Source organism: Mustela nigripes, chromosome 1 (genome assembly GCF_022355385.1).
Source record: "Mustela nigripes isolate SB6536 chromosome 1, MUSNIG.SB6536, whole genome shotgun sequence".
NCBI lineage: Eukaryota > Metazoa > Chordata > Mammalia > Carnivora > Mustelidae > Mustela > Mustela nigripes.
This window is the reverse complement of record NC_081557.1, coordinates 47391510-47417487: the sequence shown is the minus strand read 5'-3', so window position 1 is coordinate 47417487 and position 25978 is coordinate 47391510. Positions and strand designations below refer to the sequence as shown.

The 25978-nt window shown below is 41.3% G+C and overlaps 2 protein-coding genes across 3 annotated transcripts; one reads left to right on the top strand and one right to left on the bottom strand.

The window, feature by feature from the left end:
* The first annotated feature begins 3600 nt into the window (after positions 1 to 3600).
* LOC132016725 (olfactory receptor 52B4-like) lies at positions 3601 to 4560 on the top strand. The gene has a single exon (XM_059398468.1). It carries the CDS (start codon positions 3601 to 3603, stop codon positions 4558 to 4560), a length of 960 nt encoding a protein of 319 aa, XP_059254451.1.
* Positions 4561 to 12030: 7470 nt separating this feature from the next.
* TRIM21 (tripartite motif containing 21) lies at positions 12031 to 25140 on the bottom strand. 2 transcript variants are annotated; one of them, XM_059409639.1, is made up of 7 exons: positions 25053 to 25140; positions 22882 to 23337; positions 18922 to 19017; positions 17637 to 17867; positions 15787 to 15809; positions 15024 to 15124; positions 12031 to 14763 (listed from the first exon to the last, which is right to left on the bottom strand). In XM_059409639.1, exons 2-7 carry the CDS (start codon positions 23287 to 23289, stop codon positions 14216 to 14218), a joined length of 1407 nt encoding a protein of 468 aa, XP_059265622.1. In that variant the 5' UTR covers positions 23290 to 23337; positions 25053 to 25140; the 3' UTR covers positions 12031 to 14215. The 2 variants fall into 2 exon arrangements, with proteins under 2 accessions (XP_059265622.1, XP_059265633.1); XM_059409650.1 differs by having other exon boundaries at positions 25070 to 25091.
* Between the last annotated feature and the right edge of the window lie 838 nt (positions 25141 to 25978).

Sequence of the window (25978 nt, the reverse complement as noted above, 5' to 3'; positions counted from 1 at the left end):
CCTCTAAAACCTCTCTCTCCTTCTCTGTTCTCCCAAGTCCATACAGCCTCTTGGTACTTTTCATAGGGGGCTTCTAGTATTCAGGAAAGGAAGGGTTAAGTGCTTACTGTTATGTCACTGCAGTAGTGGAAATCCCAAGGGAGAAGAGTCACATGAATAAGTTCATGGTCGCCATGATATTTTAAAGATGCTCAGATGCAGTTCCTCTTTCAACCTGGTCCCCTGGCCACTGCACAGAGTCTCCTGGTTGTGGGAACACCCTGCCATCTGGGCAGGGGCATGGCTTCTGTCTGTGGTTCCTCAGGGCTGTGACAGACAGTTTGGGTGAGGAGAGATGTAGGTTGGTATTGACTCAGGATAGCCTGATTCCTCTCTGGGCTCTTCTGTTCATAGGCATCAGTGGTGGGGTCTGAGCGTGGGGATGTTTATTGTTGAAATATATAGGGAAAATGATGGATTGCCATCATCATTTGGTAACCCTTTAGAGGCTGTATTTGGAATTCTCCATCCCCTGGCGGCAAAGACAGAGAGGAAAGACCAAAATGTTTCCCTAGATGCTTTGTGGCATAGTGGAAATACGAGTGGAAGGAGAAGCAGGAGACCTTCTTGACTCACTTTCTCTATAAACTTGGGAAAATTGCCTTTCTCTCTGTGGCCTTGGCAAAAAGTTACATGATCATTCTAAAGCAGGGGTTGGTAAAATTTTTTTTGTAAAGGGCAAGAGTAAAAGTCTTAACCTTTAAACATGGTCTCCGTTGCAACTACTCTGTCCCACAAAAGTAGTACTGAACAATAAGTAAATATGGTGAATGGTTGTGTTCCAATAAAATTTTACTCACAAAAGCAGGTGATTGGCAAGATTTGGCCCACAGGCTGTAGTTTGATGACCCCTGGTGTAAAGTGCCAACCAGAATTGATCTACCCAAACATGAGTCAGAGATCTAAAATATTGAGTGGAACTGGTGATACGGGAGTGTTGTCCTATGGTTGCATTTCTGTGAGAGTCCTTTCTTCTGGCAGTGGTAAGGGCTATAAGCCTGGAGACAGGGGAAGAGTGGAATAGTCTGTGGAAGCTCTACCTCTCAGAAGAAACTGATTTCATGTGAGGAGAATCAGTGTGCTGAATGAAGACGGCAAATTTATGACCTAGATGTCATAACTCACCTCTGTGGGAGTGAGTTTGAGTTTGACTGGTTAATGACTGTGTGAATTTGGGTGGGTATGTCTGTGAAGAAAAGTTTAAAAGTGTGTATGTGCATGTTAATGTGTTCACAGTGAGGGGCTATTTGTATCAATAGTGAAAATGTGTGTTAGTGTATAAATCTTCATCAAAATTGGTAAGAGTGATTATACACGTGGTGACTATACAAATGAATGTTTGTGATAATATGCACCTGAATGGAAGATTGTGTGTCTGTATTGTCTGTATGTGGATCTGTAGCAGGCACAACTGGAATCAAATCCCAGTGGGTCTGGTTCTAAACCTCTGTGATTTTTTTCTGTATTACATTGTCTTGCATGCCTTACATATTGTGGAATAGATAGGATTAGAAGAGAGTGGGGAGGAACCCAAAGAAAGGTGGCTTAGGTAGTAAAAAATAACAAAATGGAAGTTTTTAAAGATAATGGAAGCTTTGATTCTAATGATCTTGGATTTAAATATCAGCTTAGCTATTAGTTGTTTGACTTTGAGCAATTTCTTGTCTGAGAGTCAATTTTTTCATGCATGAACTTGTGTTACACTCAATTTCATAGATTTAGTGTGATTATGAAATGTCTAACACTTTTTAAAATTTTTTAAAATAATTTTTAATTTTTTAAATTTCTTTTCAGTGTACCAGAATTCATTGTTTATGCACCACAACATTAATAGGTATTTAATGATCACACAAAAGTATTGACAGAAATTGGAGATTCCTAATAGCAAATTAAAAGTAACATTAGATTTGGCAACTGTGATATGATAGATTATTTTAGAGAAGGAAGCCTTAGCAGCATATTGGGGTTATAAGTAAAGTGAGTTTGGGTAAAGATTAGGGGATGATAAGAGGATAGAAGGAGAGAGAGCACATTCTTCTGTGAGACTAAGATGAAGGGGAATGAGATAGTTGAACATATTTTCACATGATATAAGAAGCTAACAGAGAGGGAAAGTTTGAAGTTACTAGAGTGACAGATCAGTGGGGAGAGGCTTAAAGAGAAAGTTGGAGTCCAGTGTGGATGGGGTCCAGCCAGATGGATGGCTGAGCCTTGAATAGGGGGAAAAGGTGATTCAAATATAAATTTGTAGATGGCAGAGTGATGGTAGGAAGTTTAAATGAATGAAAAATAATTGTTTCTATTGTTTTTGTTTCACCTTAAGCCAAGAGGAAGGAAAACACAATCCTGATGAAGGGGACCAATGTGGAGTAGGGCAGGTATGAGTGACTCTAAGGATGGTGTGGTAGCCAAACTCTAGCTCCACAATTTACTGGCTAGGTGACCTTGGGTAGGGTACTACTTAAACCCTGTACACTCTGTTTGCTCCCCTATCAGTAAGATGAAGGAAATGACTGCATTTATCTCAATCACCACAGTGTGAAATAATGTACATGCAGCCCTTAGTACAGAGCCCCTCCTAACTGTTCTGTCTCCATTTTCCAACCTGTCTTCTCCCTTCACCAGCCATCTTACACAAAACTGAGAGAGAGAACTACTTAAATAGCTAACTTCATCATGCTATTCTTTCATCACAAATCCTTCAATGGCTCTTACTGCTTCAACATAAATTCTAACCTCCTTACACTGGTACTCAAAATCCTCAGTGATGACCCCTACCTCACTGCATGACATTATTTTCTACCATTTTGTACCACATCCTCTTTGCTTTGGTAACAGTGAATCATAATTTTCCTCTAAACTCCATGTCCTTTTAGATCTCTTGGACTTTGTTCATGTTATTCCCTCCTCACATGACTTTATTTGATAAAACATTACTTCGTCAAGGTTCCACTTAGACTAGTGCCTTTTAGAAAACCTTTTCTGAATTCCTGGGAAGCTCTTCATGTTTCTACAACTCCTAGTGTTTAACTTTTTCCTTTACATTATCTCTATCATTTAGATATTTTACTTAATTGTCTCCCCCAAGTAGGTTCCCTAAAGAGCCATGGTAGGTGCTCAACAAGGCTTGTTAAAGTATTGTCAACTGTGACCAGTTTCCTATTGAGAGGCATATTATATTCTGATAGTCAAAGTGGAAACTCCAGTATTTGTTATTCACAGCTCTTAACTGTTTATAACAACCCGAGACTGAGATCTATAGCATTCTAGAGCTGGAACAACTCTATTACAAATTAAATAATCCAACTTCTTCCCAACATTAAATTTAAGGCAATTAAAGAGAGACCCAGAGCAGGGAAGTAATTTTACTGAGATCACATAATGTCAAAGAGTTTTAACCCATATTTCTGGACCTTCTGACTAGGATTCTTTCCACAGCTCATCCAGTGAAAAATGATCTTTTCCTACCTCCCCTACTTCAACAGTAGTCGCCCTTTTTTGGCAAAAGAGAAGAGGTGTCTGCAGATCTTAGACATCAACACTGGGTGACTTGTCCTGGGAATGGCAATCCTCAACTATACTGGTACCAGCCACTCATTCTTCGTTCTGGTGGGCATCCCTGGCCTGGAAGACCAACACACGTGGATTTCTCTTCCTTTCTTTATTTCCTACCTGGTTGCTGTCCTTGGGAATAGTCTCCTTGTCTTCATCATCATCACTGAACGTAGCCTCCATGAACCCATGTATCTCTTCCTCTGCATGCTAGCTGTGGCTGACCTCATCCTGTCTACTACCACTGTGCCCAAAGCCCTGGCTATATTCTGGTTTCATGCTGGGGAGATTTCCCTTGATGGCTGTGTCACTCAAATCTTCTTCATCCATGCCACCTTCATTGCTGAATCAGGGATTCTGCTGGCCATGGCATTTGACCGCTATGTGGCCATCTGTGACCCATTGCGCTATACTGCAGTGCTCAGTCATGCCATAATCATAAGGGTTGCCCTGGCTGTGGTCATGAGAAGCTTCTCTGTGATACTCCCAGATGTGTTCCTGGTCAAGAGACTGCCTTTCTGCCATAGCAATGTGCTACCACATACCTACTGTGAGCACATGGCGGTTGCCAAGTTTGCTTGTGCTGATATTCGTGTCAATGTCTGGTATGGCTTGTCTCTTCTCCTCTCTACTGTAGTGCTAGACGCCTTGCTCATCTTGGTTTCTTACACCCTCATCCTCAATGCAGTCTTCCATCTCCCTTCCCGAGGAGCTCGGCAAAAGGCCCTAGGCACATGTGGCTCCCATCTTGGAGTCATTTCCATGTTCTACTTGCCTGGCATTTTTACAATAATTACCCAGCGGTTTGGGCATCATGTTCCCCTCCACACTCACATTCTGTTGGCCAATATCTGCATGTTAGCTCCTCCCATGCTGAATCCTATAATTTATGGGGTCAAGACCAAGCAGATTCGAGAGCGTGTGGTCAGTACTTTTCACAGTGGAACCATGCTGAGTCTGTGTGACTAATCAGGTGGTATGTTTACCACTATAGGGCCTCACATTTTCTTCCCCTGCTTTGTAGTGCCTTATGAACTAAGGGTTCTATTGGTTGTGAACAAAGTGATACATTATGACTTTGAAAGATAGATTGCCATATTGCTTTGAGAAGGGTAGTGTTTAGAAGGGTAGTGTTTAGGTAGTGTTTAGAAAGTTCATGCCCCTTAGAAAAGGGCATGAACTTTTTTGGATATCAAAGTACAATCAATAAAAACAAAATAAAGAAGCAGAACTACATCAAACAAAAAAGCTTCTGTATACTAAAGGAGGCAATCAAGAACAACAACAACAAAAAACAGGCAACATATGGAATGGGAAAAAATATTTGCAAATCATGCATCTGACAAAGGGTTAATATCCAAAAAATACAAAGAACCCATACAACTCAATAACAAAACTCAGTGGCAAAAGAATAACATGGTTAAAATATGGGCAAAGGGACTGTACAGACTTCTTCTTCTTCTTCTTCTTCTTTTTTTCAGAGAAAACCTACAAATGACCAACAGGTACATGAAAAAATTCTCAACATCACTAATTATCAGGGAAATTCAAGTCAAAACCACAATGAGGTTTTACCTCATACCTTTAGCATGGTTTTTGTAAAAAAGACAAGAGATAACATGTGTTGGTGAGGGCCTGGAGGAAAGGGAGCCCTTGTGCACTCTTAGAATATAAATTGGTAGAGCCACTAAGGAAAAAAAGCATGGAGGTTCCTCAAAAAACTGAAAACTCAAACTGTCATATAATCAGAAATTCTACCTCTGGGTATATATATATGAAGGAAATGAAATCACTATCTCAAAAAGATAACCGCGTGCCCTCGTGTTCACTGCAGCATTATTTACAATATTCAAGACATTGAAATGACCTATGTGTCTAGAGAGATGAGTGGATAAAGACAATGTGATATACACACATACACACTATTACACAAAATGGAATACTATTTAGATATAAAAAGGAAATTCAACCATTTGTAACAACATGGATGAGTCTTGAGGCATTACAGTAAGTAAAATAAGTTGGATAAAGACCCATACTGTATGATCTTACTTATATGTGGAATCTAAAAATAAACCAAACTCATACAAACAGAACAGACTGGTGGTTTCTGGAGGTGAGTAGTGGGGGATGGAAGAAAGGGGTGAATGTTGACAAAGTGTACAGCTTCCAGCTATAAGATGAATAAGTTCTAGGAATGTAATGTATAGCATGGTGACTACTATAGTTAGTTAGTACTGCACTGTGTAATTTGGAAGTCTCTAAGAGAGTAGATTCTAAAAGTTCTTAACACATGGAGAAAAATATAACTATGTAAAGTGATGTATGAGTTAACTAACCTTATTGTGGCAATCATTTTGCAATATAGATGTATTAAATCATTATGTTTTATACCTTAAGCTTACAAAATGTTATGCCAATTATATTTTAATAAACCTGGAAGATAAAATGTACATATATACAATAGAATACTATTCAGCTATAAAAAGGAGAAAATGCCACCATTTTTGACAACATGGCAGGAGGTGTTTTACTACGTGAAATAAGCTGGACACAGAAAAACAAATATATGATCTTTTATATGTGGAATTTAAAAAAGGCAAATTTACAGAAGTGAAGGGTGAAATGGTGGTTGCCAGGAGCACCAGGGTGGGGGAAATAGGTGTTGGTTGAAGGTTACAAACTTTCAGTTATGAAACCCAAGGATCTAATGTACAGTCTGATGATTATAGTTAATATATTATTGTATACTTGGAACTTGCTGAGAGTTGACATTAAATGTTCTCACTACACACACAAAATGTAACTATGTGAGTCAAGGAATCTCTCAATCAGCTTGATTGTGGTAATCATTTCATAAAGTATACATGTATGTACATGGTGTACATATAAGTACACCTTAAGTGTATGCAGTTTTTTATGCCAATTACACCACACCATCACTGGAAAAAATTTAGAATGTAATGGATAGTTTCATAAAAGTATCATATCTCTAAATTCCTTGATTATACCTTTATCATATGGCTGTGAGAGAACTAAAAAAATATAAACAGGATCTTGAATATATATGACAGAGTAAGTACTGGATACATTTTTAACTTCTTAGCTTGTTTATATTTAAATATTTGGTATGATAATTTCTGCCTCTTCTAATACAAAAAGAAGTTGTAGAATCAAAGACCACAAAAGTCAAAAGGCCTTACTTGCATTTTAGTGGAAAATATTAGAATTAGAATTATTGCTGGTACAATTTTTCTTCATTTCTCAAGAGAATTTTTGTTTGATATGCAGGGTATACCTGGATCATTTTTTAGTAATTACTGATGGGTTAGAAGTTGAGATACTCTAAAATCTCTACAACTTAATTCCTTTCAATGGGGCCCAGGAGGATGGTAGTATGTCATTTGTGTAGTGGATATCTCCAAGTATTGGGGTAACCAGATATGCCAAGGTATTTGGATTTTGAAAAATGAGAATATTTAAGTTTATATCATCATGTTAGTTTTCTCCTACTAGAATATCAATTAAAGGGAACAACTAATGATGTACTATACAGTGGCTAACTGAACATTAAAAGAAAAAAAAAACGAACAAACTATCATTTACATTAATCACTCCAAGGCAAAGGCATAGCAGCAGAAAAGTGGATTTTATAATTTACCCTTAAAAAATTTCTCTGTGACCTTGACATACAGAATCCCACCATTTCCCAGTACATCCCCATGCATATAGGTCTGGGTGCTCCTTTTCTTCCTTCTGTTTATCAACCAAGACAACATTGATTTTGCAAACTTTTATTGGTTTAGCTCTATAATATCGTCATCTTGCCTGAAGATTCTGTTCTTTCTATCCTTCCTTCAAAGTAACTTCTTTTTGTCCATTGTTAAGATAGACCTATATTCATTCTTATAAATAATTCTTTTTAATAAACCTTAAGGTCACTGACATCTTTGTACATTATCTAAATTTCATGAAATGAATATTTACCAGATTTACAGAGAGCAAACTGAGATTCTATTTTATTTAAAAAGATTTAATTCCAGTGTAGTTAACATACAGTGTTAAATCAGTTGCAGGTATATAATAGAGTGATTAAACAGTTCCATATATTACTCAGTGCTCATCAGATAAGTATACTTTCTTTTTCTTTTTTTTAGATAAGTATACTTTCTGTGTTTTTTTTTTTTTTAAAGAGTGTGCTCCATACACAGTGTGGAGCCCAACATGAGGCATAAACTCACAACCCTGACATCAAGATCTGAGCTAAGGTCAAGAGTTGGAGACTCCACTGATTGAGACACCCAGGTGCCCCCAAGTAAATGTACTCTTAATCCCCCTCATCTATTTTACCCATTCCCCAACTCACCTTCCTTCAGGTAACTGTTTGTTCTCTATAGTTAGGAGTATGGTTTTTTGTTTTCTCTCTTTATTTTGTTCTTTGTTTTGTTAAATTCCACACATGAGTGAAATAATACAGTATTTGTCTTTACCTGATTGGCTTATTTCACTTAGCATTGTGCTCTCTACATCCAGCCATGTTGTTGCAAATGCCAAGATTTCATTCTTTTTTATGCCTGAATAATATTTCAGTGTGTGTGTGTGTGTGTGTGTGTGTGTGTGTGTATGTTTCACATCTTTATCCATTCATATATTGATGACCCTTGGGTTGCTTCCATAATTTAGCTATTGTAAATAGCTATAAACATAGGGGTGCATATATCCCATCAAATTAGTGTTTTCATGTTCTTTGGGTAAATACTTAGTAGTGCATTACTGGATTGAAGGATAGCTCTGTTTTTAATTTTTTGAAGAAACTATACTGTTTTCCACAGTGGCTCTACCAGTTTGCATTGCCAATAACAGTGCATGACCGTTCCTCCTTCTCCACTGCCTTGCCAACACTTGTTTTTTGAGTTTTTGGTTTTAGCTATTCTGACAAGTATGAGGTGATATCTCATCGTGGTTTTGATTTGCATTTCCCTGATGATGAAGAGAATTTTTTCATGTGTCTGTTGGCCATCTGGGATTTGGAGAAATATCTGTTTATATCTTCTGCCCATTTTAATTAGATTTTTGGGGGTGTGTGTGTTGAGTTGTATAAGTGATACGTAGAATTTTTTTGAGAGTTAGTTCATGAGTAGGGTTGGGAGGGGCAGGGGTAGAGAGAGAGAGAAAATCTTAAGCAGGCTCCATGCTCAGCAGGCAGCCCAATGTGGGGCTCAGTCTCACAACCCCAAGATCATGACCTGAGCCAAGATCAAGAGTTGTATGCTTAACCAACTGAGGCACCCCAGTTTTTAAAAATTAATTGGAATATAAGCCCTTTATTGGATATGTCATTTGAAAATATCTTCTCAATCAGTAGATTGTCTTTTAGATTATTCGTTGTTTCCTTTGCTGTACAGAAGTTTTTTATTTTGCTGTAGTCTCGATAGTTCATTTCTGCTTTTTGTTTTCCTTGCCTCAGGAGACATCTTCATTCTGTGATTTGGGGATTTTTGTTTGTTCTTCTTTTTCTAGATCCTTTAGGTGTAAGGTTAGGTGGCTTGAGATTTGTCTTGCTTCCTGAGATAGACCTCTATTGCTATAAGCTTTCCTCTTAGCACACTTGTGCTGCATCCCAGAGGTATTGGACTGGTTTTTTTTTTTTCATTTCTCTCCATGTAATTTTTGACTTTTTAAAAAAAATTTCTTGGTTGGCCATTAATTGATTAGTAGCATGTTATTTAACCTCCATGGATTTGTGCAGTTTCCAGATTTTTTTCTTGTGGTTCCTTTCTAGTTTCATAATGAGGTCATGACCATGAGGTCAGAGAAGATACATGGTATGACTTTGATCATACAATGATCAAACTGATTGAGACTTGTTTTGTGGCCTACTATTTGATCTAGCTTGGAGAATGTCCCACGTGTACTTGAAAAGAATATGTATTTTGCTATTTTAGGATGGAATGTTCTGCATATATCTGTTAAATCCATCTGATCCAGTGTCATTCACAGTGACTGTTTCCTTGTTGATTTTTCTGTTTGGTGATCTGTCCGTTGATGTAAGTAGAGTGTTATGGTTTCCAACTATTATTGTATTATGATTTATTAGCTCCTTTATTTGTTATTAACTATTTTATGTATTTGGGTACTCTCATATTGGGTGTATAGATATTTACAGTTGTTCAAATTTTTGTTTAATTGTCCATTTGTTATTATAGTGTTCTTGTCCTTTGTTACAGTCTTTGTTTTAAAGTCTATTTTGTCTGATCCAAGTATTGTTACCTGGCTTTCTTTTCATATCCATGTGCATGGTAGATGTTTCTCCATCCCCTCATTTTCAGTTTGCATGTGTCTTTAGGTCTGAAATGAGTCACTTGTGGGCAACATATATATGGGTCTTGTCTTTTCATCCATTTTGTCACCCTAGGTCTTTTGATTGGAGTATTTAGGTTCATTTACATTTAAAGTAATTTTTGATACATATGTATTTATTGTCATTTTGCTACTTGTGGGTTTTTAAAAATCCTTTTTTATTAACATATAATGAATTGGTTCAGAGGTACATCTGTGATTCATCACTCTTACATAATTCACAGCACTCACCATAGCACATAGCTTCCCCAATGTCACCTCATCCCTCCCACTCCCTCCCTTCCAATAACCCCCAGTTTGTTTCCTGAGATTAAGAGTCTTTTATGGTTTGTCTCCCTGTCTGGTTTCGTCTTATTTCATTTTTCCCTCCTTTCCCCTATTATCCTCTCTTGTTTCTCAAATTTCTCATATCAGTGAGATCATACAATAATTGTCTTTCTCTGACTTATTTCACTTAGCATAATACCCTCTAGTTCCATTCATGTTGTTGCAGATAGCAAGATTTCTCTTTTTTGATGGCTGCATAGTATTCCTGTGTGTGTGTGTGTGTGTGTGTGTGTGTGTGTGTGTGTGTGGCATCTTCTATATCCATTCATCTGCTGATGGACATCTAAGCTCTTTTCATAGTTTGGTTATTGTGGACATTGCTACTATAAACATTTGGGTGCATGTGCCCCTTTGGATCACTACATTTGTATCCTTAGGGTAAATACCTACTAGTGCAATTGCCAGGTCTTAGTGTAGTTCTATTTTCAACTTTTTGAGGGACCTCCATACTGTTTTTCAGAGTGGCTGCACCAGCTTGCATTCCCACCAACAGTGTAGGAGGGTTCTTCTTTCTTCTCATCCTCACCAACATTCATTGTTTCCTGACTTATTAATTTTAGCCATTCTGATTGGTGTGAGGCAGTATCTCACTGTGGTTTTGACTTGTATTTCCCTGATACGGAGTGATGTTGAGTACTTTTTCATGTGTCTGTCAGCCATTTGGATGTCTACTTTGTAGAAATGTCTGTTCATGTCCTCTGCCCATTTCATGATTATTTGTTCTTTGGGTGTTGAGTTTGATAAGCTCTTTATAGATTTTGGATACTAGCCCTTTATCTGATATGTTGTTTGCAAATATCTTCTATTCTGTCAGTTGTCTTTTGGTTTTGTTAACTGTTTCCTTTGGTGTGCAAAAGCTTTTGATCTTGATGAAATCCCAATAGCTCATTTTTGCCCTTACTTCCCTTGCCTTTGGCGATACTCCTAGGAAGAAGTTGCTGCATCTGAGGTCAAAGAAAGAGGTTGCTGCCTGTGTTCTCCTGAAGGATTTGGGTGGATTCCTTTCTCATTGAGGTAGTTATCCATTTTGGGTATACTTTTTTGTGTGGTGTAAGTAAATCATCCAGTTTTATTCTTCTGGATGTGGCTGTCCAACTTTGCCAACACCATTTGTTGAAGAGACTGTCTTTTTTCGACTGGACATTCTTCCCTGCTTTGCCAAAGTTTAGTTGACCATAGAATTGAGGGTCCATTTATGGGCTCTCTATTCTGTTCCATTGACCTATGTGTCTGTTTTGTGCCAGTACCATACTGTCTTGATGATGACAGCTCTGTAATAGAGATTTGTGGCTGTTTTTGTTGTTCTTTTCTCATCCTTCTCTCCCTATTATGGTTTACTGAACTTCTTTAGTGATATACTTGGATTCTTTTATTTTTTGCATGTTTATTACTGGTTTTTGATTTGTGGTTATATATACTAAATTTGTATATAGCACCCACATATAGCAGTCTATATTAAGTTGATCACTTAAGATTGAACCCATATTTAACTCTTCTCTCCCCATGTTTTAGGTATATATTGTCATATTTTACATCTTTTTGTGACTCTTTTGACTGATTTTTACAGATACACTCATTCATACTTCTTTTATGCTTCCGACTTTTAAAAAAAATATTATATGGCCATTTAAAATCTTTAATCAAATTTCATCAAAGATTACCAGCCATATTACATGCCATGCTTAGCTTTCTATAAACAACTTTGCTTTCTGTGTATAAATCAGTGTTAACGAAATAAAAAATAAAACCGTATCCTAGGCAAAGAACTTTATTAACCTTGTTTCAAACTTTATTCGCAGGCTTCTTCAGCTTAATTAGCTGCAAAGAATGCATTGTGTATAAGCAAAAACTGAAAAGAGCTGCAGTGTCCAAGGGGCTTGGGCTTAAAAATATCAGAGATCTAGATTTTATCAGATCCATGAGCAAAATCTTAAAAAGCAGTCATAATATTAAATAGCAGCTCCCAGTAACTTCTTCAAGTTTTATCTTTTTCAGAAGTTGACTCAATTCAGTTTGCTTCATTCTTGGAAGCTTCGTCAAAATTCCCCACAAGATCTGGAACTTCATCATCATCATCTGCTCTAGTAGCAAGTGGTGCTTTTCTATGCAGAGATTATTTGGGCAGAGCTTCAGCCAGTCTTCTTAAACTAGTCAACCTGTCTGCACCAAGTTGGTTTAAGATACTGGGTAGCATTTCTGTCAGCTGCTTTGTCTCAGCATGGCCTGTGTTCATGCCAGTGATGCCTGAACTTTGGGATTGTTAAAGTGGATAACTGTTTTTTGGTTTGTGAACATAATTCACTTTTCCAATACGAGAGATATTGTTTACCCCTAACTTCTTTAAGGAGAACTGAAGTTTTTTTTTTTTTTTTTTATCATCTGCTGTAGCCGTACTATGAACCACTTTCTTCTTTGGCGAGCAGTTCCTTTCCCACCAATGTGCACTTGTGCTTGCAGTTTGGTGAGTTTCTCCTGGTTCATGAGTTTCTTTCATTTTGTTGGAACAGAAGTGGGACCACACAGGGAACTAGGGTGCTCAGAGGGGTCTCGGGCGGACCAGCCAAGATTAGGTGCACACACGTGGGGACGAAAGATGGCAGCTAGAGCATGCTTCCTACTTTTACTTGTCTTTTCTTTCCACTCAGAGTCCCTTTAACATTTCTTGTAGAACTGGTTTAGTGCTCATGAACTCCTTTAGCTTTTGTTTGTCTGCTAATCTCTTTACCTCATCCAGTCTGAATGGTAGCCTTGCTGGATAGAATAGTCTTGGCTGCATTTTTTTTTTCACCTTTCAGCACTTTGACTCTATCATATCACTCCCTTTTGGCCTACAAAGTTTCTGCTGAAAAGTTTGCTGAGAGGCTTATGGGGTTCCCTTGTATATAACTATCTTTTATCATGGTGCTTTTAAAACTCTCTCATCATCAAAGAAGCAGAAACTAGTAGGAGATAAATATGATGAGATTTATTGCAAGGAATTCACTTATGCAATTGTGGGGGTAGACAAGGCAGGTCCTAAATCCACAAGACAGGGCATCAGAAACAGCAGGCTATAACTTTGGCAGGAGCTAAAGCTGCTAGGGGTAGATGGATCATCTTCAGTAAAGCTTTGCTTTTCATGTTTTTTACTTAATTGTCCTGTATAAGTTAGGCAGGCCTAATAAAAACTCCTTAAAGTCACATGATTATGGACTTTAATAACATCTACAAAATGCCTTCACAGCAAAATTTAGATTAATGATTAAAGAACTGGGGGCTTATGGCCTAGCCAAGTTGACATATCAAAAATCTATCCCACCTTCCATTTAGGATTGACACACCTTTTGACCAACTCCATTAAGAAGATGTGGTTGGAAGTGCATGATAGGGATAGGGGAGCACAGGAGCTGGATATGTGATGTGGTAATGTAAGGCATGCATCATTCAGCCTTTATTTTCAAAGGATGATTGTTTTTCTATAAGTTTTGTGGAGCCATTTAAGATGTGATGTGTGTATGTTACAACAGTAATCCTAAATGTATACAAGAACAAGGATCGAATGGGATATGTCAAGGCCCAATGCATTTAGGAAGCCCTTTTGCAAACCATGCAAGGTGTATAAGAGATCTGACAAAAGGGCTAGAGCTGGAGAGGAGAAAACAAGACTTGGGTCACATAAGACAGCAGAAACAAATTTTGGTTGATTGAGGTGGTTTGAGCCAAATAGAAGTAGTTTATTTCATGGAAGGAATCAGAAAGCAATCTAGTGCTAGGAATGCTGATGTAGATTTTCAGGGAACTCCCCTGCCAAAGTCTGCTTGCTAGTATCCTGACCCCTCTGCAGAGACAAAGTGGTTCAGAGTTCCTGGGGAAATGAGGAGGGTCAGTGGCTGAGAAGGGCACCAACAGGAGAGGTATTGGTATCCAGAGAATGCCACAACAGGTCAGTGGATCCCTATCACCCCATCTCCAGAGGACAGAGGACAAGAGGAGCTGCATTTCTTCCTCCATCATTAAAACCAGTACTGAAGAAGGGCCGTAGAGGTTCAGCAAAGGCACATTCAGAGAAGGTATAGATGAGGGAGCCATGGTCAGTGATGTTATAGAAGGAGACAATGCGGGCCTCATAGTCCAGGAAAATCCCAACTTGGCGTGGAGGGACCTGAAGGTGGAGGGGAGTCTGGATGCAGGTGCCAGCCTCATATTTTTGTTTGTTCCACAGCCAAATTGTCCAGAAGCCCGTCTCCGGGCTGAGCGAAAATTGCCCCTTCCTTTGCACAGAGTCTCTACAAACACCCAGGTCCCAGGCCTCCTTCCCTGTCACATCTACCTCCCAGTAAACCTGTCCAGAGTCAAAGCACTGGGCACCCAGGACCATGGGATAATGGTCAAATCTGTCCTCATTTTCAGGCACTTCCTGCCGTCGGTCTCCAAGCCTTACTTGTCTCCGATCCTCTGAAAGGATGAGCCATGGATTGGCTGTGTGTGGATCCAGAGTGATGTGTACTGTAGAGAGAGGACCACAGTCAGGCAGGGAAAGGGAGGGGAATCAGGAACCCTGGGCCTGTGGTGTGAGGTAAGGATGAGAGGTGAGCATGGCCTCACTGCGGGAGGAAATACCCCCCAGCCTGACTTTAGAAGGAACCACCTATCTGTCCCTGCCTCACCTTACCCTGACTGGCTATCTCTCCCTGACCCTGGGACCCATTCTGCACCCTTAACACCCCCTGTGTTCCCCAGTCCCACTTTCCTGGTGCTTGCCTCACCTCCACATGTCCTCAGCATCCTCTTCAACCCTGGCACAAGGCACACATTCCTCAGGTCTGGGGAGGTGATGTTCAGCTCCTTCAGGTTCCAAGACTCACTCCTGGGCAAACAGTTATAGACTCTGTTTCCAACTCTTGCCTCACCCTCCTGAACCCTGATACTATAACCTCACTTGTGGATAACACTTTGGTGCAAATTTACAAATACCTGTATTAGGATCCCTGAGGGTAGAAGGCAAAAAGTGGTAGAACTTAGTTCCTATCTAGGTGTTCCTGATTACATGGGCTCCTGAAGCTACTGCGTAGTCTCTATCTCCTCTTCAAGCCTGAGGTCAGCAGGCAAGCACATTCTGTTTCATTTTACAGGTGAGGTATCTGCTACAGATGGAATTACTTCCATAAGGAAGATTCCATGTTGCTGGTCTCCTCACCTGGCTCTTTCTGGGAGATGTGTAACCAACTAGATTCTTTTTAAAGAAAGAGTTCTAGGAGGCTGTGGACTTAGAACTTCACAGAATTTCCCAGTTTGTTGGGACTTCACTTTGTAAAGCTCTTATAGTCCAATTACTTTGGGAAGCTCACTGAGATGTCCATTAATTAGCATCAGACCAGAAAATATTTTATGGAAGACTGGATCTTTGAGAATAGGGAGGAGAATGGGGAATACATCAGTGCATGTTTTTCTAACTTGAAAACCTTTCCCACAGGTATATATGTATGCTTCCTTCCACCCCCTCCTCTTATAAAGAAAACCTCCTCTTACCTTCCCAGGACATTCTTCACCTCCTGAGGAGAAAAGAGATAAGAGTATGAATTCTGGATCACTGGTTTATCATGGAGACCTCAAGACCATAGTTCTGTGGGTGAGGTGATGCCCTTCCCTGCGGAGGCCCATGGGACATTGCTCTACCCTGTTCCTCTGGGCCAATACCTGAAATATTTCCCACCAGCCTGGAGGAGAAAGGATGTGGATATTTGTGGGGTAACCAGCATGGGTGTGACCTCTAGCGAGGGGAAGAATGATTAGTTTAAGGACTGTGATTCGGAAGATAAATGAGAATGAGACTTGTGGGTAGAAGGAGTTGGAGGAAAGTGGAAAGGAACAAGTAGCCCAGCTTGGCCAAACCCCAGAGGCAGTCACAGGGTGAGAATGGCCAAGTCAGGGTGCACAGAAACTGCTCCATCTCATTTGTAGGCTTGTGTTGTTTGGGAAGGAAGGGCTTTTATGCTGGAGTTAATGCTACTTTCTCATGTATGTGAAATTGAATCATTTGAGAACATGCTGTTTCAGACCTTGGGAGCCCTTCACTAGGAACTGGCACCCTCCTAGGCCCAGTCAAAAGTGTGTTTAGAAAGCATGGTTCAGTGTTGGGAAGAAGCAAGCTTTAGAGTGGAAGAGGGTCTGCCAAATCAGGCCAATCCAGTCAGTCTTTTTGCACAAACAAAAACAAAGAATGGCTTCATGACCACATCTGACAGACACCTTGAAAAAGTTTGGGAAGAGGAAAACTGTGGGACATCAGAGCAGAAGGGACTTTTTAGACTCTGGTCTCCTATAACAAGGTAAACATATAGGGGATGAGAGAACATACAGGGATGAGGTTTTTTTTTTCTTTTTCTTTTCTTTTTTTTTTTTAAACAGTTATATGCTTATTTTAATTTTAGCTATGGCTCTTACTATTTGGGCTAAAGTGGTTAAGTTATTTAGCTGTAGTCTCTTGAGTTTCTCAACCTCTCTGCTCTTCTGTTTTCTCATCTATGAAATGGGGATAACAGAACCCACCTCACTGCATTGTTGTGACAGAATGAATACACTGAGGTGTGTCCTACGTGCTATTTAAGAAATGGCCGTTGTAGACATGAAAACAACAACAAAAAAATCAGTAACATATCAACACATAATTTTGTGACTACTATTGCTTAGGACAAATTTCCTTTTATGCTGAATTTCTTCCGATGAAAGAGTGAGACCATGTTAAGAAAACCCAATGCTAACAGGATTTGGGTAGTTCATAGAAATGGCAGGAAGTATGAAGATGATACATCGTGACTAAAATCTGGGTAATCTTTGTTATTCAGCCCACTCCCTCCCTCTTGTTTCACAAGTGGAGAAAGGAGGTCTTGGAAAAGAAGAGCACTTGCCCTAGAATTATGGAGAAAACTGATGGCAGGGCTGGGGCTGGGCTACTGTCTCTTAATTTCTAGTGCCATGTTCTCAGTTACGTCTGTGAGAACTTTCCCAGGGCCAAACCATCATGAAGAAGCTTTTGTGGTTTCTCTCATTTAATCCTCACAAAAATCCTTTGAGATATGTAATATTATAATGTCCACTTAACATAGGAGAAACCTGACACTCTGAAAGGTTAAGGAACTTTCTCAGGATCGTGAAGTTGGTATGTGTCAAAGCAGCTCTAATGGGGATGCCTGCTTTTTTAAATTGCTGCAAGGAAAATTCCCTCCTAAGTTGGACCTTTCCATGGCTTGAAAGCAGACCACTCATGGGTCTGAATTCTGGTTAGTCCAGACACCGAGTTTCATTTGCTGATGCTAGAGCTCTCTGAGGCTACCCATTTTTCAGTTCATCCTTGAGACTCAGGGAGAGGGCCGGCTCACCTGCAGCAGCTCCACAGCTGAACCTCTGCTCCTCCTCTCCAGCTCCATCACCAGCTCCTGCAGGGCTTGGCTCTTCTGGGCCAGCATGGCCTCCACCTCCCCCAGGATTCTCAGTTGGTTCCTCTCCTCCATGTCTAGCCTCTGCAGTTGCCGCTGCTCCTCTGTAGCCAGGAAGTTTTTCTGCTGCACAAACTCTGCATGAATTCTCAGTTTGTGTGTTTCAACCTGATTCTTTAGTGTCAGTGGGAAGAAAGAGAAGGTTCAGGAATGAAGGTGTTTATATCTATTTCTATTCCCTGTAGACTCATCATTCTGGGTCTGAGAACATACATATGTACATACTATTTTGCTGGGGAAGTACAAGGGTGAGGCTTCTGGGCTAAGAGAGAGATGGGATTATGGGGCAGGGGGCACACTGTAGCAGCCCTACAACCACAGCTGCATGGGCCCATGGTATCAGACTTTCTACAGCCTCTTTCAAAACCCAGACAGTACCCAACTATGCTGCTCTGTCTTCATATCTCCATGAGTTCCTGAGACTGTAACACCTGTCCCCACCGCCAATAACCTCCCTTGCAACATTTCCTCAGTTCTGAGGAAAGAGAGTCCTTGGGATAATCTTTGCCATTTCCTATTAGTGACTGAAGGTCACCTGATGACACAGGATGACTCCTTTTGTCATCACAGCCTGACTTACCCTTCTCCAATCCCAAATGTTCCCTTTCTGGGCTCTATTGGCCATGAGTTCCCTCCATTCCTCTAATCCCTGCCCCCTGCCGCCCCCCCCATCCCACTTACAGAGGCTTAACAAGCTTTAGTTCTCCATTCTACTTTGGACCAGTGATCTGGACAAGGTCAAGCACCTACCCAGTCACACTGGTTTTTCTATGTTTTGCCTTGGTCATTCCTGTAAGTCTGTTACTCACAGCCTTTGTCATTTCCTGACAGGTGTAGTCATTGGTGATCTCTATATTTCTATTGGGGAACCTCTGTCCCAGACACCAAGGCAGGCATGCTATCATGTTTTAAGACTAGGCTCAAGGATTGGGAATTTAAGGTATGGCTTGTTCCTCTTGGCACCTTCTCCTAAGACTCTTGATTTTTCTGATTGGGAACGCTCTCCTTTTTATTCTCTATCGGAAGATCTAGAGGGCAGCTGATTCTTCGAGAGTGAGATATACTATCGTTCCACATATGGGCATAGCTATGGTTAGAGCTTGAGACCAGGACCCTGGACTCTGCCCTGGCTTCTGATCAGAGATTCCCTTTGGGATGTGACACTTGCCTTCCAGGCTGTTCTCTTTGTTGCAATATTCACTTCCATCTCTTCAGCCACCTCCTGTCCTTTTCTCAGTTTCCCTAATGCCACTTGAAGCTTCTCCTGAAGAGAAAGATAGGTTAGCACCCAATTAGACCAAGAAGTGGGGTGGAGTGGCATGAAGATGACCATGCTGGTACTTTGAAAAACAGTGCAGAGAAAGAGGGAAGACTACAGTCTGACTGGGATAGGAATTCTGTGGATAAGAAGACTTTGGGAAAAGCCTGATGTTTCTTAAGAAATGCATCCAAAAAGATGGCAGAGGAATAGGAGAACCTATTTCAGCTGGTCCCCTGAACTGAGCTAGATATCTACCAGAGCACCCTGAACACCTGTGAAATAAGCCCGAGTTGTAAGATTATACACTTCTGGATCTCTACAGGGGCAGAGGATCAGCAGCAGAGTGGTACAAAGTTGTTGAGAGTGCACAGACTGGTATCAGAGGATAAACAGAAGGGGGAGGGAGCTACCAGAAGATAGAGCTACCCCACGACCCAGCAGTTGCACTACTGGTTATTTACCCTAAAGATACAAATGTAGTGATCCAAAGGGGCACATGCACCCAAATGTTTATAGCAGCAATGTCCACAATAGTTAATCAGAGAAAGATAATTATCATATCTCTCTTACATGAAGAATTTGAGGGGCAGGGCAGTGGGTCGTGGGGTATAGGGAGGGAAAAAAATGAAACAAGATGGGACTGGGAGGGAGACAAACCATAAGAAACTCTTAATCTCAGGAAACAAACTGAGGGTTGCTGGTGGGGGGTTGGGATAAGGTGGCTAGGTTATGGACATTGGGGAGGGTATGTGCTATGATGAGTTTTGTGAAATATATAAGCCTGATAATTCAGAGACTCATACCCCTGGAGCAATAATACATTATATGTTAATAAAAAGATTAAAAAATCAAAAAATATCAAAACAAAACAAAATAAAACAAAACCTCCCAAAAAACTAGAGTCCGGGACCTGATGGATTCTCTGGGGAATTCCACCAAACATTCAAAGAAGAAATAATGCCTATTCTTCTGAAGCTGTTTCAAGAAATAGAAAGAGAGGGCACCTGGGTGGCTCAGTGGGTTAAGCCGCTGCCTTCGGCTCATGTCATGATCTCAGGGTCCTGGGATCGAGTCCCGCATCGGGCTCTCTGCTTGGCAGGGAGCCTGCTTCCTCCTCTCTCTCTCTGCCTGCCTCTGTGCCTCTATGCCTACTTGTGATCTCTGTCAAATAAATAAATAAAAATCTTTAAAAAAAAAAAAGAAATAGAAAGAGAAGGAAAACTCCCAGATTCTTTCTATGAAGCCACTATTACCTTGATCCCCAAACCAGGCAAAGACACTATCAAAAAGAATTTCAGACCAATACCCCTGATGAATGTGGATGCCAAGATTCTCAACAAGATCTAGCTAATTGGCAAATAAGTCAAACTCTCTCTCTTTGCAGATGACAGGATACTTTATGTGGAGAACCCAAAAGACTCCACCCCCAAACGACTAGAACGCATACGGCAATTCAGTAATATGGCAGGATAGAAGATCAATGCTCAGAAATCAGTTTCTTATACACTAACAGTGAAACCGGAGAAAGGGAAATTGAGAAGTGATTGCATTTACAATAGCACTGAAAAACACAAGACACCTTGAAATAAACCTAACCAAAGAGATAAAGGATCTCTACTTGAAAACTATAGAATACTCATGGAAGACTGAAGAAGACACAAAAAGATGGAAAAACATTCCATGCTCATGGATCGAAAGAATAAACAATGTTAAAATTTCTATACTTCCCAGAGAAATCTTTTTTTTTTTTTAAAGATTTTATTTATTTATTTGACAGAGAGAGATCACAAGTAGGCAGAGAGGCAGGCAGAGAGTGAGAGAGAGGGAAGCAGGCTCCCTGTTGAGCAGAGAGCCCGATGCGGGACTCGATCCCAGGACCCTGAGATCATGACCTGAGCTGAAGGCAGTGGCTTAACCCACTGAGCCACCCAGGTGCCCCTTCCCAGAGAAATCTATACTTTCAATGCCATTCTGCTCAAAATATCATCAGTATTTTCCAAAGTGCTAGAACAACCCACCCTAAAATTTGTATGGAACCAGAAAAGACCCCGAAATGCCAAGGAAATGTTGAAAAAGAAAAACAAAGCTGGGGCATCACATTGCCTGATTTCAAGCTTTATTACAAAGCTGATCACTAAGACAGCATGATGTTGGCACAAAAACAGACACATAGACCAATGGAACAGAGTAGAGAGCCCAGATATGGACCCTGAACTCTCCAGTCAACTAATCTGCGACAAATCAGGAAAAAATATCCAGTGGAAAAAAGTCTATTCAATAAATGGTGCCGGGAAAATTGGACAGCTATATATAGAAGAATAAACTGGACCATTCTCTAAAACCATACAGAAAGATAAACTCAAAATGGATGAAAGATCTCAGTGTGAGACAGGAATCCATCAAAATCCTAGAGGAGAACATAGGCAGTAACTTCTTTGACATTGGCCATTGGCCACAGCAGCATCTTTCAGGACACGTCTCCAAAAGCCAAGGGAAAAAAGTGAAAATGAAATTTTGGGACTTCATCAAGATAAAAAGCTTCTGTACAGCAAATGAAAGAGTCAACAAAACAGAGGCAACCCATGAAAGGGGAGAAGATATTTGCAAATGACACTATAGACCAAGGGCTCATATCCAAGTTTTATAAAGAACTTCTCCAACTCAACACCCAAAAAACAGATAATCAACTCAAAAAGTGGGCAGAATACATGAACAGACACTTCTCTAATGAGGATATACAAATGGCTAACAAACACATGAAAAAGTGTTCATTATCATTAACCATCAGGGAAAGTCAAATCAAAACCACATTGAGATACAACCTTATGCCAGTTAGAATGGCAAAAATTAAGGCAAGAAACAACAAATGTTGGAGAGGATGTGGAGAAAGGGGACCCTCTTACACTGTTGGTGGGAATGCAAGTTGGTACAACTGCTTTGGAAAACAGTGTGGATGTTTCTCAAAAAATTAAAAATATGAGCTACCCTATGACCCGGCAATTGCACTACTGGGTATTTACCCCAATGATACAGATGTAGTGAAAAGAAGGGCCATATGCATCCCAATGTTCATAGCAGCAGTGTTCACAATAGCCAAACTGTGGAAAGAACCGAAATGACCTTCTACAGTCGAAGATGTGGTCCATATACATAATGAAATATTACCCATCAAAAAGGATGAATACCCAACTTTTGCATCAATATGAATGGGACTGGAGAGGATTACGCTAAGTGAAATAAGTCAAGCAGAGAAACTCAATTATATGGTTTCATTTACTTGTGGATCATAAGGAATAGTATGGAGGTCATTAGGAGAAGAAAGGGAAAAGTGAAGGGGGGAATTGGAGGAGGAGATGATGAACCATGAGACTGTGGACTCCAAGAAACCAACTGAAGGTTTTAGAGGGGAGGGAGGTGAGGGGATGGGTTGGCCTGGTGATAGGTACGTATTGCACGTATTGCATGGAGGATTGCATGTTATATGCAAACAATGAATCTTGGAACACTACATCAAAAACTAATGATGTACTGTATGGGGACTAACATAACATAATTAAAAAAAATGAAACCAAACTGTTGCTGGGCTGCAGGGGTGGGGCACTACTCATTCCTAATTAACAGGAGGCCACAGGAAATGTGATTCCTGCAGCATTTTCCCCAAGTATATTCCCTGCTCCTAGGGAATGAGAAAGTTGTGCTGAGCTTGCAGTTCTCTGCTTGCATTAGATACAGAAGGTGGGAGACCCCCTACCTTTCCCCAACCCCTCCACTTCCACAGGCGATGCTGCCTGCCCACCACTGGGGAACAAAGACCTCCAGGAACCCATATTCCTTTTACCTGCTCATGCCTCTATGCTAGGGCCTCACCTGGTATTCCCGAGCAGCATCTTCAATAGGAACCATGTGGTGGTTACGGTGTCTCTGGGACTGGGAACACACCCAGCAAAGGGTCTTCCCATCTTCCTCACAAAACAGGTGCAGTTTCTCTCCATGCACCTTACACCGGTCCCCCTGTGTGTCCTCCTTGGCACTCTGGGCCATTTGTTTGAGGTTGTCCACCATGTTAGCCAGTGGCCAGTTGGGTCGGAGGTTTTGGAGCAAGAAGTTGTGTTTACACACAGGACAGACACCACCCCCATCTTTCCCGACTTCAGAGATGCATTCATGGCAGAAGTTGTGGCCACAGTCAATGCTCATAGGCTCCACCATGGGATCCAGGCAGATAGGGCATGTAACCTCCTCCCACATCATTGCCAAGGGCGCTACTGAGGCCATAGGGCTAATGTTCTTAGTAAGCAGCAATGCAGAGATCCTGGGGGTAGCCTGGTGGGGAGAGGAGAAAAGGAAATGAGAAGATCATAAGCGTTGTGTGAGAAAAAACAGTCCAAAGGAAAACATGAGAACGAGTTTAGTGGAAGGGGTGAGAATAAGACCAGAACAGTAATTTAAATAATAACTTCTCTAGTCTCATCCACTTAATCTAGTCAGATAGAAGGGAAAACTGAGTCCCCTCAAAGAGACTGTGAATGTTATTGAGAACTTCAGATATAAAGCTGTTTACAACTCTTCTCCTCATGGCCATCCTTGCTTCATTGTGCCTGCCCAGATTTTTCCTATCCATTCCCTCCCCTCCCTGGTCACCAGTCTTCTGCTCAGTAGCTCATCATCATGATAGGGGCCGTTCACTACGCACACTCCTTATGCCAGAGAAGGTGCTGTGTGCTCTGCGAACATCACTAATATGCACGATAATGGCAATCACATATCTGTGATTATGTACATAATATATTTATTATATATGTCTATCTGTATGTATCTATACCTGTAGGTATGCATGTGTGGATGCATACACACACAAACTTGTAGACTAGCGCGCTTCCTTGGGGGAACCTGGCAGCTGTTTCCATTGCCTCTGGGGCATAAACTCTTTTTTTTTTAAATTTATTTTTTATTTTCAGCATAACAGTATTCATTATTTTTGCACCACACCCAGTGCTCCATGCAATCCATGCCCTCTATAATACCCATCACCTGATACCCCGACCTCCCACCCCCTGCCCCTTCAAAACCCTTAGATTGTTTTTCAGAGTCCATAGTCTCTGATGGTTCACCTCCCCTTCCAATTTCCCTCAACTCCCTTCTCCTCTCTATCTCCCCATGTCCTCCATGCTATATGTTATGCTCCACAAATAAGTGAAACCATATAATTGACTCTCTCTGCTTTGACTTATTTCACTCAGCATAATCCCTTCCAGTTCTGTCCATGTTGCTACAAAAGTTGGGTATTCATCCTTTCTGATGGAGGCATAATACTCCATAGTGTATACGGACCACATCTTTCTTATCCATTCTCTATTGAAGGGCATCTTGGTTCTTTCCATAGTTTGGCGACCGTGGCCACTGCTGCTATAAACATTGGGGTACAGATGGCCCTTCTTTTCACTACATCTGTATCTTTGGGGTAAATACCCAGGAGCGCAATGGCAGGGTCATAGGGAAATTCTATTTTTAATTTCTTGAGGAATCTCCGCACTGTTCTCCAAAGTGGCTGCACCAACTTGCATTCCCACCAGCAGTGTAAGAGGGTTCCCCTTTCTCCACATCCCCTCCAACACATGTTGTTTCCTGTCTTGCTAATTTTGGCCATTCTAACTGGTGTAAGGTGGTATCTCAATGTAGTTTTAAGTTTCTAACACCGGAAACCATCCTACCCCTCTCACCCTCCGAGGGTTAACTGTCGACAGGGGTTCCTGGGCCACACTCCATAGTTGCTGCCCCATTCTCCTGCTCAAGGTGGTCAGGCCGCGGTAGGAAGGCAGCCCTCAACCCCTCCTCCTTCCCGGTGGTGTGGAAGTCTCTTTCCGAGCCAGGCGCCCTCGGGCAGGGGCTGGGGTGTGGCCCCGACTAGGGCTCAGGGTGCTCCATTGGGACTGCAGGCTCTAAGGGGTGAGCAGGGATGGAAGGGGCCCTTCGGATCTGGGGCAGGGGAAAGAGGTCCCCCTGTTTCTGGGCCACTAGGGTCGGGGCAAGTCACTTACCTTTTAAGGGTACTCACCAGCTGGCGGCAAGTTGCCTATTTCACTTTCGATTTCCCGTCAGAGGCGTGTCTGGAAGGGAGGCGGGCGGAGGGGCGGAGAATGGGAGGAGAGCGTGACCAGCCAGCTGGGGCGGAGCTAGGGCGCAGCAGGTGGTGGCAGCCAGGCTGGCTCTAGTGAGAGCTCCTTAGCTCTTCGTCCTTGCTTCCCGCTCCCTCTCATGTCCTCAGTATCTAATAAGAAAAAATATCGCATCTAATATGGAGGAGTCATGCTGCCTCCTTTGACACTGTTCACCATCACTCCATACCAACGTGCTGTGCCGTGCCCACTTACGGGAGCTGCCCTTAGGGAGGTTTGGATGGCGACAACAGCGCCTGGAGGTCTCTCTTACAGGCCACCCTCAGCTTCCTACTTCCAGAAACAAGTCCATTTGAGGAAGGACTCGATATTCATTCATTCATCCATTCATCCATCCATCCATCCATCCATCCATCCATCCATCCATCCAAAGATTTTATTTATTTGACAGAGAGAGAGAGAGAGAGAGAGAGAGAGAGAGAGTGTGTGTGTGTGTGTGTGTGTGTAAAGGCAGGAACACAAGCAGGGGGAGTGGGAGAAGGAGAAGCAGGCTTCCTCCCAAGCAGGGAGCCCAATGTGGGGCTTGATCTCAGGACCCCGGGATCATGACCTGAGCTGTGGGCAGATGCTTAACTACTAAGCCATCCAGGTGCCCAAAGACTTGATATTCTTTTAACATCGGGGGTAAGGGATTTATTCCACATGACCCAAAGGCAGGTGTCACACCAGTGACTGGTAAGAAGGGAATTGACATTTACTGGGCACCAACTGTGTACTTGTCACTGAACTAGGGATTTTCTGAGGTTATTTTTTATTTTAAAAATTGTAGTAAACAAAACTTACCATTG